The 16,273-nt window shown below is 40.1% G+C and overlaps 1 protein-coding gene across 1 annotated transcript in view; it reads right to left on the bottom strand.

Annotated features, from left to right (window-relative positions):
• Positions 1 to 16,273, bottom strand: part of RFT1 (RFT1 homolog) — an 871,244-nt gene that overhangs the window by 132,105 nt on the left and 722,866 nt on the right. The window contains exon 10 of the mRNA XM_044078176.1: positions 1,856 to 2,000. Coding sequence (XP_043934111.1) covers positions 1,856 to 2,000 — 145 coding nt within the window. The remainder of the gene's footprint in view (positions 1 to 1,855; positions 2,001 to 16,273) is intronic.

Here is a 16,273-nt window from a genome sequence, read left to right as displayed (position 1 = left end):
TGTGGGATTAAGCCACATACCAAAGTATTTGAAGGAGATGACTTGATCAACTTTTTTGACAAGATGGTCATGGCTAAGAACAGCATTGTTTTAGTTTTGGAAGTGTTCAGCATTATCTTTTGGTTATTAAACCATCCCACTGGAGAAATTAAGTCAGCTTGTAGTTGTTGCTGTATGGCTGAGAAGGTCAGGTTTGAGCGAAATAAGACCATGTCATCAGCATATAGTATAGGAGTCAATTAATAAAAATGGAAAAAAGAAGGGAAGCCTAAATAGAGCCTTAAGGGGCTCCTTTAAGGAGAGGGTTGGAAGAAGAGAAGGTGTTCTGAAACTGAGGAGAGAAGCACTGATTGGAAAGATAGTCTTTAAACTAGGGAGCTGCATCTGTGCTAATTCCAATTTCCGTTAGGTAGTCTAACAGAATGTCATGGTCAGTCAGACTGAAACTTCTGGTGTGGTCATAAAGATGGCTCTAGTGAAGAGGCCTTTGTCTAGAGCCAGGATGATGTTATTAAGTGTCCAGAGTGCTGTAGAAGTGCTCATACCAGCCTGAAACCCATGCTGTGTTGAGGATAGTAGATGATACTAGGAGGTGTACGAGTGAGTGAGTTGAAGAATGGAGATAGGATGGAATTCACTGGAGTGGGATGGGTTAGTTTTTTGGAGAGGGGTTTAACAATGGCCTTTTTCCAGACAGCAGGCATGACATTCTGAGTCAGGCAGAACAGCAGGTGAGTCTTTTATTTTTTCAAGTTAGTGGTACTAACTGTTTAGCTTTGATTGCTATGAAATGGAAATAGGAATACATGAGGGAGAAGAGAGGTTAGAGGGAAAGAAGGGGTTATATTAGTGGAATCAGGGATGGAAGGTACACTGAAGTGGGGGTTGAAATCTGCTACAGAGAAGAGGAGTGGGTGTTAGCTGAATTAGTACAGACTGTCAGACAGTTGACGTCTGTCCAGAAGTTTTTAGGTGAGTTTAAAAGAGATGGCTGATGCTTTTCATAATGTGACTTTTATGCTGCCTGATTCACTTAACTAGATTTTTTAGCTTAGTATAGTGTTGATTGGAGGTTGAGGATGGGTTGTTTTACCAAGTATGATAAGCCCTTGAGACTAAGGGCACATCTGAGTTCATACATGAGCTAGATTTCTTTTTTCATTTTTTTTAGACAGGTGTGTGTGCGTTTATAGAGCTGTGTAACTTTAGGAAAGTGTGAGTCCTGGAGTTTAGTGACAATTTTTGTGAGGAGAATGCTGCAGTGGTTAGGGTCAGTAGAAGACAAAGAATAGAGGACCAGTTTAATGAAGCTAAAATTGTCTTTAGTTTGAAAATGTTGGATTGGGATTTGTTCTGGAATGATATGAGGAAGGATAGGGATTGAGGCTGTACTAGACTTTACTGTCTGACAAAGGCAAACGGTGAATTACGCATGCCACAGTAACAATGGACAATTTCCTCAGTGTCTCAACATTCAAAGAACATACAGAAAAAGCTATGCTTGCCATATTTCTACACAGTTAGGGATGGCCACTATAAGCTGATGCCACAGTATGTCTCACATATGCATTTCAGGCATGTTTATCTGAAAAACACAGATGGCTCTACTAACAAAATAGCTTGCAAGTTTTTTTTTCCAAAAATTAAAACCAATATATAGTTATGAAAACATATGCATGCAAGAGTACACTAACCATACTTAAAGGTTTATTAGTAAAGTGCTTCAACTATCCTTAAAGGTTGATAAATTACTTAAATATTTACATTTTTTGTGAAAATGTAGTTTTGAAAAATGAGCTGGTGTCCCTTTTAATGTTTCATAAAGATATTAAAAAAAAGAGAAAAAAAGCCTTACCAGACCCTGAGCTAAGTACTGAACCACCATAAATATCCAAGGCCAACTGGGAAAAAGCATAGCCAAATATAGTGATCGTCAGACCCATAAGCAGTGCTAATTTTATCAAAGACTCCAAGACTGCTGCTGCCATGTTGACATCTTCCTGAAAGAATAGGTTTATGCATTAACATTTAGCACAGATAACTGCACATTTTGCTCAATGTATCACTTTTATGACAGATCTGAATATACATTTTAATACATTTTGAAGTTGGAGTTTACTAGGGTGTGCTTCTAAAGGTTTATAGTGTCACATCCATTTTGCAGGGCTAGTAACCCTCACATTTTAGCAGTTTTATCACACATCATCCCACTTTCTTTTCCAAAGGTGATGAGATAAAGAGCAGCTGTATGCCAGAAATAAGCTCCTGAATGTGCGTGCAGAGATGTCTGACATGTTTCACTGTAAATGTACCTGATCTTATACTCCCTCCAGTCTTCAAGAAGGGAATTAAGCAGAGATCCTTCACCCTTTTCGCTCTTGCATGGCAAACAGACAGATACAAAAGTAAATGTTATATATCTCTTTGCAGCAGCTGCTTTCTCAGACTAAGCTGAAGCTTAAGTTTTTTTTACCAAATTTCAGAACTGGTATTCCTCCTTGACAAGCTGATGTCAATGCATGACTCGTGTCTCAACTGTACCTCACTATGAGGAACATTCCTCATTTTGAATTTTAAAAAGTCCATGTTCCTCAATGTTCCAGAATGAAAGGGTCATTGACATATTAATTTTTAACAGTTTTAACTAAACTTGAGGGCAAACAATATGGAATCCTATTAAGTTATCAAAAGAACTGTTACAAGTATAAAGCAGCACATTTTAACCATGCAGTCATCGTCTTAGTTCAGATTGTCAGTAATCGTTAGAAAGTGTTCTACATTCTGCTGATTTTTTTCTACATTCTGAAGAGTTGTGCTCCACATTTTGGAAATGGAAAGCTAACAACAAAAGTAGAATTTTTCTATGATCATTCTGAATATGAAGGTCTTAGCAGCCTTCCAGTTCAATAGTAGCACTTTTAAGAATATTATCTCATTTGAAAAATATATATCCATTTATGATACAATAACCTGGCAAATTTGTAATGAGAAAAAAAAATAGAAAAACAAGGCATGAACCGAACTCAGTTTGTTATAATAAAGGAATCTGGAAAATGAAATCACTCATCTGTAAGAAAAGTATATGGAGAAAGTATTTGTCATAATCTATTTGAAGATGATGCAATGCCTAGAATATTCCTCTTACCTCAGTTCACATATTCATACATGCATGAACTTTGCTATTTATTTATTTATTGATAAGACCAAAATTCATAAAGATAATAATACCAAACGACAACATCAAAAAGGCAGTTAACAATGATAACTTCATAGCAGTAGTAACAGTTATAAGTAACAGGTAATACAGACTCATAAAAATATAACATATATACGGAGAAGAATTAAAGTTAAGCGATTTCTGAAGCAGCTTTGTTTTACATTTCATTCTATTTGCAGTTATATTACTCATGTTACATGTTAAAGTTGCAAGTAATTTAAAAAATGAATATAGTGATATTACTCATGTTACATGTTAAAGTTGCAAGTAATTTAAAAAATGAATACTAAACACACTGTTTGATTTTAAAATTTCATTCAATACTCAATTTCTCTATAATTACACTCTAAAAGTAAAATCATGTTAGGCATTGGGTAGTTCATAGGTTCATAGGAGATTACTAGGCTAATGTCTTAAGCGCCCTTACAAGCCTAGCCAATATATCCCGATTTTACCCAAAATATGGCCCCTAGGGGCAAGAGGATGGCATGGATTTCTGCCTGTGCATTGAGTATCTTACAAACTATCATTTTCCATAAGGAACATAGGCACTACCCCAGGTGTAAATATGTGATTCCCCATCCATTGATCTAAACTGTGTTTGAAGATGGCCAGGGAAGGGCTCTGCTTAATGTAAAGAGGAAGCTTGTTCCAAAGTAGGGGTAATCTCTGAAACACATATCTGTCTCTCCAGCATGTTTTGAGTTGCTAAGTTTAGATCCCTAGATCGGATGACCCTCTGACTGTCTGACTTGCAGATGTGTAGCAGCTCCATCCGGGCTGGATTTGTGAGTGCCCTGTAGGTCAGCCAGAAGTCAGCCCTTATCAGTCAGTAGGAGACAGAGTGATGGGATAGGGTTTTTAGTCTATCCCCATAGTTCATGTTGTTTACATCCTGTATTTTCTTTGTGGGGAACCTCTATTTTTACCTCAAAGTCTGCTTTCACAGACTTGATTAGCTCCCTGATTTGCTTGTTTAGACTAATGAGGGACTTATTTCTCTGTTGTGCACATTCACTCTCACTTCTTGACAAGATTTTCTTCCTTTTGTTGTACAAACTATTAATACTAAGGTTTGACCTGGGTTTATTTCAGGCTGGTACTGCCATTTTTATGCAGTTGTTTATATGGTCATAAGGGACTTTTGTGTATGCCTCTGCATAGGTTTCTGTGTTTTCTGGATTTGAAGTAGCTTGGAAACTAGCTATGCTGTCCCTTAATAGGGAGTAATTTACCTTACAGAAATTCTTAAAGCTTTTGGGGTTAGGTGGGGAGACTAGTTTTACCTTTATTTCAAGGGAGACTGATTTCTGATCTGATCTTACTAGTGAGGACATAACACTGGGGGGGGGGGGGGTGCAGCACTCTCCCATATTTGTGAGTAGCAGATCTAGGATATTTGCTCCTCTAGTGCAAGTGCAGAATACCTGCTCCAAGGCATTTGAATTTACAAAGTCAAGAAATCTTTGGGCCTGCATATTAGTGGTTGTGTATGCCTCCCAATTAATGGAGGAGTAGTTAAAATCACCCAGGAGTACGGTATTGGGCTGGATGGTGAATGATTCTAGTAACTTCAGGTATGATGTATGGGTTTCCTGGTTCATACTGGGGGACCTGTAGCTAGCAAGATTATGGTAATGGATTTTCTATCATTAGTTGGACAGGGACAGGGAGTAGGTCATGCATGCCATACTGTTTGACCAGCCTTGAGGTGTGATTATCCTTACTGTAGATAGATACACCACCTTTTGCTCTTTCATATTCAGTGGGTAGTCGGAATGTGTGAAAGACATTACAGCTATGCACTGCCGGAGTACCTTTTCTGGCTCTGAACCATGTTTCAGTAACTGCACAGATATCAGCATTCTCTAAGATGAGGAGAGCTTCCAGTGAGTGTATTTTCTGTTGAGGCTCATAGCACTGAGTAGTAACACCTTTAGCTCATCCTCAGCAACTTTTGTTATGTTGTAAGGTTTGTATGTTTGGCCATGCCTAAAAAAAGGCACTATAGGGGTGGATAATGTTTTGGCCAATATCCGAAAGAGTAGAAGTGACAGGTGAAGACCATTCGCGGCAAAGTAGCATGGCCTATCAACCATGTCCTCCCAGGCTGACAAGTATTGGACCCCTTCGGAATAACACCAGTAACTAAGCCAATTGTTAAAGTCAATCATTTTCTGCTAGTACTGTGATCTGTGGTCCTATGAGATGGCAGAATGCTGCTCAATGCTAGGCTCATACCTGCCTGTGACACACATTCTGAGAGCTTAATCATGTCTCTCTTCCTACAGTTCAAGGAAGTACATCTCAGGCCATTCAGGCCAACATGGACTATAACTGAATCATACTGGTGTTTTGGGATAAATTACCTGACTGCTTGTGTGATCTAGAGAATCCTGGCCCCTGACATGCAACTAAATGTAACCTTCCCCTTATCCACCCTGGTAAGAGGGACATCAGTGTGTCTCACAATGGAGTCTCCTATGACCATAATATTGGAGTGTGGAGTGTTTTGCGTTATGGACTTGGTAGTTCAGGCACAATGAGATGTGGCTTTATGTACTGTGATGGGAATTGTCTTATTTGTGAACATGCAGAATTTGTGAGGACTGTGCCTGAGAGTACTGTTTTGCATATGGCTGAAAAAAATTATGGGTAAACAAAAACTTAAGTACAGTCAGACCTCTACACGTATGGCTACTGCACAGCTCAGAAGCATCAAAGAATTACAAAAACATGGTAGAGCCAGCAAACAGTGGACCATAATCTGTTTATTGAGGGAAGAAGGAAAGAAACATACCGGTTTCAGCCGTTAGACCTTCCTCAGTGTTTGTCCAAACACTACCATGTTTTTGTAAACAAAAACTTAGTTCTTTAGAAAAGTGGCTTATCATATATTGTAATTTTCATGGTAAGCTGTTCCACCTGCAAACCCAGTTGATAACTTGTCTTTCTAAGAAAGCAATAAACTCCTACTTAAGCACTTAGCATGGAAATATAGTAGTTTATACATTAGTGACTCATTTTTGGGGTCAGTCTTTCGTGATGTTATGGCAGAAGTTTTCAACACCAAGAAAAAATTCAGGGGGCCATTCTTCAACAAAATAAAATGTAGAAACACATTTTTTATCATAAGCTACTTAACTTAGTACTGTATGTGGTAAGGAAGTCAGAGCTAACTTTAAGACATTGCTACTTACACTTACTTCAAAAAGTGATCCAAAAACTAAGTTTCACTATTTGAAACCAAAATCTGAATTTTTATTTTGGTATTCACTTATCAACAGTTTTTGACCTAATGGTGCCACCTCGTGGCCAGATTATGGAAGCACCACACACACACACACACACACACACACACACACACACACACACACACACACACGCACGCACACGCACGCACGCACGCACACACACACACACACACATATTGGCCTTTCTCAAGTATTTTCTAATCACAGATGTTTAAAAATATTTTCTGACAATAAATTACATTCTTCACCTTTGTCTAACTTGAATTATTCTGTCAAGTAATTGTCAGTATATCCTTTCTGTCTGACTTGCACTCCTTTCGCAATGCTTCAGATGCATAAGAGGCATCTTTTGGCTTCAATATGTAAAGTAGTTTCACTTGAATAGTACTAACAAATGGATTGTTTTTATATTTCTATTCAAAAACATGCAACTTTATTTGAACCCATGTGTATTGTTTCATTTCCATGTCATAAAATGTCCTTTTCTTGCCACAGATTTGATAGGACTGAAAGTCTTTTTCTCATGCTTATGGGCATGTCTGCTGCATGTGTTAATTAAAATGATAAAAGCCATCTGGTTTCAATTTTGTATGCTTGTATTGCTTTATTTTTTCACATACATTCCTTTCACAATACAGTCTGCATTTATTTCTCTTTTTGTTTATTTCATTCAAGATTTATTTTAAATGTATTTATTTTCTCAGTTATATTAACTATGTACTAGTAATTTCACTTGCTCTAAATAAAGCCACAGCTTTTGATAAGGTCAGATTTGTTTCTCTTAATAGCATTACTCTGGTGTCATCTTTTCAGACTCGCTCTTACTACAGAATCATGCAACAGACTCTTTACAGTCTTTGGTCTGTTCTTCAACTCCATAACATACATATTTATAGTCGCTTTATGGCATTGTGCTCTTATGAAGAACAGATGTCTAATAAATTACATTTTTTCAAACGAATAATTACTGATTTTTTTCTCCCAGTGTTTTTCTTCTCTTCAAGAAAAGTAAGACTTACATATATTTATGACTTTTTCCAAAGCAACATGCATGAATGCTGCACAACATACCTTTTCAGACAACTGACAGCATTCAGGAATAAATCAAATCTCTTGATCCAAATTTTTCATTTTCAGTCAGTCAAACTTCCCTTGAAATGCAAGAATCCCGGGAACGTACAGTTCAGCCACATTCTCAATTTGAATTATACTATTATATTTACAAACAACGAAAATCTTGAAAGAAAACACATTTCTTTAGTTCTAGCAGATAACTTACCACTTTAGCATCCTATCAGAAGGAGAGACAAAGTAGATGTGGCTTAATCCTCATAAGGCCTGTATTCCAAATGAGAAAGCTCTAGATGAACTGTGCATCACATGATATACAAATAAGTTCAGTTATCTCACTGGCGTTAAATATATATATGCCTATATACAACAGTAAGCAATAATCTATGTTTTTAAGCATCAAACTTATTAGCTGACGAATAAAGGAAGACATATTGTCTAATTCCATAATAAATTAAGCTTGCACAACTAGCTACATAAAGCTTGCAGATGTTGCAGATTATTGGGAATTCCAAAAGAATAATCTTCAAGTGATATATGCAAGGGACAAAATGCACAATCAAACAGCTCTCCCTTACGAAAAATAAGATTCTGAGAATCATCCAAGCAACATAGCACCTTCTTAAAGTCAGAATCACTGCATCTGGCACACAGCAGCATGCTGTAATTCTACGTACTTCCATTTTATAACACTTTACTCAAGGTGGCATCCTGTGTGAATGTAAACAGTAATATCAGTGGGTGACTTATCACAATTTCATCAATCAAGAGATTACTGCTCAACTTAGAGTTGGCTGGGAAAATATACGCGCATTGGATGCTATGTATCCCCCACACATAATCAAAAGGAATGTGTTGCCTTCCCAGATCTGGAGAGACCACAATATATATAAGCTCACTCCATGCAAGCTGCAGTGACCTTTCAGAGACCAAGTTGGGACATGCAGGGTATTTCCTCAGCTTCCACCTCAGGAATATTAATAAGCTCTACAATGCAATACTTTCATATGTGGAGGAATAGGACAGCACCAACTCCATGCATGCCTTCTAAATATCACCCATCTCCCACAGGTACTGGTACCAGAGATTACAAACCTGTAGCACTACAGACCCCCCCATCCTGTATGCAAGAATGTTTGTGGACAAATAGGATAACCATTTTGTGAACTGTCAGGCATGTGTAATGCAACTAGGATCACTACCGATAAGTTTGCACAGCAAGCAGGTACTTCAGATGCTTCACATACCTAGCCACATCTCAGCTATATCACCACGTGGTATAATGAAATTCCACAGGGCAATACAGTTCTTAAGTGCTGGCACTGGCTACTGTTAAAGTTTACAGTTACCTTTACAATGGGCTCAAATGTAGTAACCCCACCCCCATGTTCATACTCTGCTCCATGTCATGCAGGACACCTGTTAGATTCTTGACTTATGACACCCTTACAGAGCAAGAAGAGTATGGCTGAACTCCAGTATAACACTGCAGATGCATTGACCCACAAACTCAAAGAGAGAGAGAGAGAGAGGTGTGTGTGTGTGTGTGTGTGTGTGTGTGTGTGTGTGTGTGTGTGTGTGTGTGTGTGTGTGTGTGTGTAGCCTGCTCCTGCTGCCTTAACATGTCTGGGGGACACTTCAACATGAACATACTACAGTCTGCATGCATAATATGTTAGGGAGGCAATACTGGGTAGCCTTAAGATACTGGCACAATCTGACTGTGCACTCACAACCTGAAGGGAAGGAGCAGTAACACCAATATCTGATGAAAGTGTATACGAAAAGCAAAAAGCAGCAGCAGGACAACCACACTCAACTCAATGACAGTAAAGTTCATAGCAGTACAGATGAACTGGTGACATCTACTTCAGAACTACAGACTATCATGAACAGGGAGTGACAGAACAGTGTAACATAATTCAAATATAATGCAATCACTGTAAATAACATACTGTGTTGGTCAGTGAATAGCCTCTCTGTGCTACAGACATTCCAAAATTTACTACACAGAAGAAGTGAGTCACATCAGTTACTATGTGTAGGGTAACTTGGAGCACAATAACACATCTCTGTCTAAATGTACTAGAATGGGGAAGGCATACCACAGGACTCTAAGATGGGAACCTTGAGGTAACAATATTCTGCCAATTTCCTCCTGTCACAGGTTTGGAGTCCCACTGTGTGACTGCTGCCTGATGCAGAGACAGGAGTCTCAAGGTGATGGGTACTCTGCACCATACTTAACTGCTATGTGATCAAAATCTGTGGTCACTATACTAGGTTTTTGTACTAGAAATTGGAAGTTGCCTATAGTGATGTGGTTTGACTACAGGACTGTAATTTGTATATGATCCCTGCATGAAGTATTTTGCCAATGGAGGTCAATTGTCTTGGCCACCCATGACAAGATGTGACAGGCTATTGTACACATCCAAATGTGTATCTATTGATGAACTCCCTTTGTGCAAAACCTATCCTAACCTCAGATGACACTGTAAATCCTCCACATGGAGGTGGACATGGAAGCAGTGCTTTCCACCACAGATTTGTGAGGCCAGTCATCACTATGTTCATGACCTTTATGTCCTCAAGGATGTCATGCAACATAGCAATGAGGTACATGATGGACAGGGTAGGATCAGATTGTTGCTGGATGACACCATAGTGCATTTGCTGATTGATCCAAAGTACTGCCCACATGTCAGGGTCAGCTCTGACACTAATCATGTCAGACATTCCTGCAAAATGATAGGTGCAAGCACAACAGATGGGGAATGTGTGTGTGTGCCTGCTGTCACAGCTGCAGAGGGAGCACTGATAGCGGTTGTAGTCACATGAGACCCCCTTGTACAGTACAGCAATATGTTTTGGCAAGGGAGTGCATACCCAAGATATTGACAAACACTTCCAATGTGTCATCACACTCTGACTCAAATGTCAGTGTCTTATCATAATCATGATCATGAACAGCATCACCATTATCATCCCCTGCAGAGATACCAAAACCAACCTAACTGTCACTGCAGCAGTGCCCTGTCCTCTGAATACATAACAAAATACATATTTGATAGAGAATGGGTACCTGCTCTAAAGACTGCAAAGCCATGTACCTGTGACATGCATACTAAGGGGGTCCATGCATTTTCTACTGTACAATCACAACCTGACTCTGCTACTAACCTAACATGGCTACATACCTTATGCACCTAAAACAATACATAATCATATCATATTCTGTGGTAATCCCGCAGAATCTGTGTAAGTATTAGTGTACAGAAATATAATGTAAGAAAAACTAACCCAGTGTATCCTCCACCACTGAAACACTTGGTGATGAGTCTAACCTGATGTCAATGGCCATTCCCTTCAAAGATGATCCCAGAACATGTACATCCTCTGCAGGGCACAAAAACTCTTCTGCCCCTATCAGTCTGCTGCTCCCAGGCAGAGTCCTTATGGCTGACCTCTCAGCCACTATGCCACATGTTTTGCCTTGGCATGGTGTAACGTCAGTAACACACTTATAATACTACTGTAATGTGAAAGTGCAGTCCCTTGCATCATTTATGTCAGGGGACCACTGTCTGCCTCAACTGGTCATCTAAAGGCACCCTACCTTTTCAACAGTGGTCCATGTGACCTAAGTGCTTGTAACATGACATCATTTTCAGAAGAGCTGAAATTTTCCAGCCTCTGTCGTCCACCTCATCCTTTGGACATGTTGACACCTATGAACACATGACAAAGATCTATACACTGTATACTACTGGGAGGGGTACAATGACAACAAAAAAAAAGGGGATAACTATTAATTATGCCATTTCATAATCAAATAGACAGCTGTGGGTGTAAGCTTAATGACAGCTATAGAGACAGATATGAGAATACATACAGCAAATGAACATACAACTGGTATTATATAGGGAAAAGCAATCATCCTTGCTGCTGACAGATGTGATCACCTTGGTAACTGCCAATGATATGACCACACCCTAGTATACTGGGAGACAGGACACATGTAGACACTACCACAGGCCAAAATATACATTAGGCTGGTCATTCACATTTTCAGAGGCAGTCATGTGCATGAACAGACTTCCCAGATACTGCTGGCTACTTTTTTGGTAGTGTTAAACCAATGAAAGGTGTGGCAATCACAATACAGATCAAAAAAGAGCTTGGCTAGAATGCAGGAGATGCTCGTCTTAAGTTTACCCACTCACAGTAAGGGCTGTCTAAGGTAGCGAGGGGAACAGTATTATTTCTGAAATGCATTAACTAACCAAGTTCTACTTTATCTGTCTGAATGTTTACACATCTATTCTGTAGCTGAGCTGGCCATTTGTATGCATTTGGAGAGGGGCATGAAAATGAGGAAAAAGGTTTCTTCCAAGTATTGGTTTTAGTGTGGGAGACGGCTATAACTGCAGATGACTGGAGACTCATGAAAGATGACTCTTCAGACTGATGTTTGCCTGATCCCCATGTCATACAGATACCATATTCAACAAGACAAAAGTGAGACACTTTCTTCTGCTGGATCTCCAGTGCATTGTTTATAAGAGCTAAGACTAGGTTCTTTCTGTGGAAGTTGCTCTGTAGTGATGTTGCCAGAGGAACAACAGTACAGTGTCCAGAATATCTGGAGTATTTTGACCAAGGGTATTTGCCCTTCAACAGACAGCTAAGGGTTTGGACTCCAAGATTATTTTAGTCTTTATTTAACTTTATTGTTCTTAGTGTAAACATAGGGTTTCACTGAGGGCAGCCTTAGGGTATCAGGGAAAAAGCATGACTTCAGGATTCTCATGGTCTTTACTGGACTTTACTGTACTGATTTCACTGAAGGGGTTCTTACAGTGTCAGTGGTTGTAACCATTTTATTTAAATACTGTCAAGCATTTCAGATCATGAAAATGCTGCCATATTTACTTCTGGGTATGGGACTGTTTGCAAGTGCAGTGACATGCTTCCACTGCTGTATAACAGACTGCCGGCTGTGTATACTACAGAAGACTGTTCATGTATTTTTTCTTATAATCCAACTGGCTCAGTTAACCCTCTGGTACTAATGGCTAGGGGTGTGAATCTGTTTTTGTACTGTTAAGGGCTCCACACCTCCACAGCTGTGCAACTTTTGGAATGCTTTGCACAGCAAGGTAATCCTGACTGCAGCTCACAAGAAGGGACAAACGTATGATCTTATTATTCTTGATAACTACATTACAGGGATTCTAGTGGTCAGATATCCAGTATTGTATAAGTTGGGTTCCTAGGAAAAGTCACTAAGTGAAGACAGATATACGTATTACCCAATAATATTGAGGACACAGAGAATCCGATAAGGTGTAGGAGGAGCTCTATGGGTGGCTTCCTTTACACAGTAGGGAGAACACAGTCTGTCTTTGAAATCTGGGCAGGACAAGAGGATGGCCAGTTGAGTATGAACTTATATGAAGTGGGATTTCTGAATGCATTTTGAAAATTGAATTTTTAAATAGTTTTTGAAGGGGGCTGTGCCCCTGCACTACTCATTAGGAGACTTTGGCCTCCCCCTCACCCAAATAAACTACTTCTGAGATTACTGCACCTTGGAAAGGAACAAAAAATATTATAGGCAACTGCGATTATTTTTTGCAGTTTTAGAGGTGGACAACTGGGGGAACACATAAGTAGAAAGGTTAGTTGAAAGGTGGTGAGAAAGGGGATGAATATGTAAGTACAGTAAGAGGGAGTTGGCATGTTGGGGTTATGTTGACATTTCCACTGGTAGACATCTTTCTGCATCTTCGGAAGTTATGGCCAGTGCCAGAGTCTCCTGTGAACTACAGGCATGATACTACCATGCTAATGGGGATGTCTAAGGGCCTGTGGGGCCTAACTCCACTGCCAGAGACACTGTGAACAGCAGAGGTGAGGTGGATATTTATGGCAAATAGGGATGGAGGCATGGAAGGATGGAAACATCTGCTCCAAAACTATCCATGTTTCCCTAAATTGCCTGCTACTCAAGTATCAAGACTTCCAAAGCCTGGCAATGCAGACAAAGAAGCAGATAACATTTAAATCAGAGTTTGCTTGATCGATGATAGCCAAATGAATTAATGATTTCTAGGAGGAAGGGGAAGATTCAGTTCATTATGCGGAATGGTTTGCTCTGAACAATCAAGTTAAAAGGGTTCAAGTGGTAAGAAATTAACTTGTTCCCTCTTATTACCATCTCAGTGCACATGTCTGCACTCACAAGTATTAGGCATTACTTGTTGGGAAACACAATCCAGTTCATGCCAGTACTTAAATAGCAATGGTAAGAACAGTGTGTAAAAGCTAGCAAAGTTATATTCCTTACTTTTTATGTTTTGATATACCAGACCATCCAACAGCCAGTGAAATTTGAACATTTCAAAACTGGCTTGTTGTCTACCTTTTTTAGGCAAGGTTCAAAGGATAAAACCACCACCGTAACAGATACAAGCATGCAAAATCTGAAGGTAATGCTACTCAATGCTAGAAGTCTAAACCTCAAAATGCACTCTCTTGAGGCACTCCTAAAAATGAGAACATCGATATCTGTGCAGTAACTGAGACCTGGTTCAAGGCTCTAGAGAGCACCCCTGCAATACCAGGCTACAACTCTTACCACACATTTCGGCCACAAAACCAAAACTAAAACACTAAAGGTGGAGGAGTGTCCATATTCACCAAGGATAGTCACACATCCAGGCTAGTTGCCCAACAAAATGCATTGGAAATTCTCCAGGTGCAACTAACACTAGGTAAGACTGCAATCCAAACTGTAGCTTGCTACAGATCCCCAACCATGCCCCAAGATTCTCACTACACCTTTCTAAACATACTGGAAAATATTAAGATACAACCAAACACCCTAATACTGGGTGATTTCAACTACCCTACCATTAACTGGGGAAACTACTCAGGTACCAACTCCTTTTCCCAACGGTTCTTGGAATTCATAAATTCCAACGCCCTGGATCAACTAATCCATTGGCCCACCAGGAGCTAAAATATCCTAGACCTGGTCATTACCAACATGGGAGATAGATGCTCCACACCAGTGGTCAGCCCCTCACTGGACAGGTCTGACCATAAGCAAATCACCCTTGACATCCACATCCCACCCCCACCCCCCAGTAAGGAAACCTCCTTAAAAAACTTCTCCAAAGCCAACTTCATGCTACTGAAGTCAGAAGTGACAAACTTAATGACACCCATGCAGATGGGAGCTGAAAGTTCGACTGCAGAATCCTAAATTAAGGTACTGTATGAGCTCATCCACTCGTGCATGAATCGTGCCATCCCAAATAGAACCAAGATGCTCTTCTCCAAAAAAAGGAAGACAATCTGGTGGTCCCCAGCTATAAACAAACTATACAACAGAAGGAAGAAACTGTTGCAGAAAATAGGAAAATCCCAGGATGCAAAAAACTCCCTCACCAGCCTCAGTAAGAAGCTGAGATCCCTCATAACATCCTTAAAAGCTAGTTACGAAAATAAAATTGCCAAAGATTCCAAAGACAACCACAAGGCATTCTATAGTTATGTGAAGAATCTAAATGGCAATGTTCAGATCTGCTCTGTGCTACAACAGAATGGCATTAAATATACTGATCCCAAGGATATTGCCAATATCCTGGTAGATCGATTTAGTGCCAACTTCACCCCCCTCTCACCCCCTAAAGGGCCCATCTCAATACCAAAAGACTGCCAAATTCCAGTAATCAAGGCCACACAGGTAGAAACCGCACTCTCTAAAGCTAAGAATACAGCATCCATGGGACCAGATGACATCCCAGGCTGTGTACTACATGAACTACAAAATGAACTGGCACCTCACCTAAATGTCATGTTTAATCATAGCCTCACCTTAGGCTTCATGCCCACTGAGTGGCGCACAGCTACAGTTATCCCACTCCACAAGGGGGGATCCACCTTGGATCCCGGGAACTACCATCCCATCAGTCTGACAAGCCTGATCTGCAAGGGCATGGAACGCATTATCATGGAACTTATAAACAAAGACATTGGCAACCTTCAAACACTGGACCCCACCCAGTTTGGGTTTGTGAAGGGCTGATCTTGTCTCCTGAATCTGATTGACTTTTTCGAATCACTCTCCAGAGCTGTGGACAAGGGTAAGGCGGTCCACACAGCTTATCTGGACCTCGCCAAGGCCTTCGACACCATCCCCCACTCTGGAATCATAGATAAACTTACTAAGCTGGGCATAAATCCCTACGTCACTCGATGGGTTGCCAACTGGCTTACTGACAGAACCCACACTGTAAAAGTAGCCGACTCCAAATCCAGCTCCAGACAAGTGACAAGTGGAGTACCTCAGGGTACAGTCCTGGGACCACTCTTGTTTGGCATCTACTTATCTGAAGTACAGGCCAACACTAAGGGACTCTGGCTAACAAAATTCGCAGATGACTGCAAACTTGGAGCCATTATTGAATCCCCAAATGATGTGGATATTCTACAAAAGGGCCTTACAGAAACAGATGCCTGGTGCCAGAGCCATAGGCTCAAGCTTAATGCCAAGAAATGTATAGTTATCCCCTCTGAAAAAAAACACGTACTCATGAATTACCACATAGGTGGAAATACACTAAACATCGAAAGTGTGATGAGAGACTTAGGGATACAGGTGGACAGTGGTCTCACTTTCGATAACCACATCGCTACAACAGTCAGGAAATCCTTCTAT

This window comes from Protopterus annectens, chromosome 7.part0 (assembly GCF_019279795.1).
Source record: "Protopterus annectens isolate FY-2018-M chromosome 7.part0, PAN1.0, whole genome shotgun sequence".
In the NCBI taxonomy this organism is placed as follows: Eukaryota; Metazoa; Chordata; order Ceratodontiformes; family Protopteridae; genus Protopterus; species Protopterus annectens.
The sequence above is the reverse complement of the archived record's forward strand: the minus strand, read 5'-3'. Positions and strand labels throughout refer to the sequence as shown.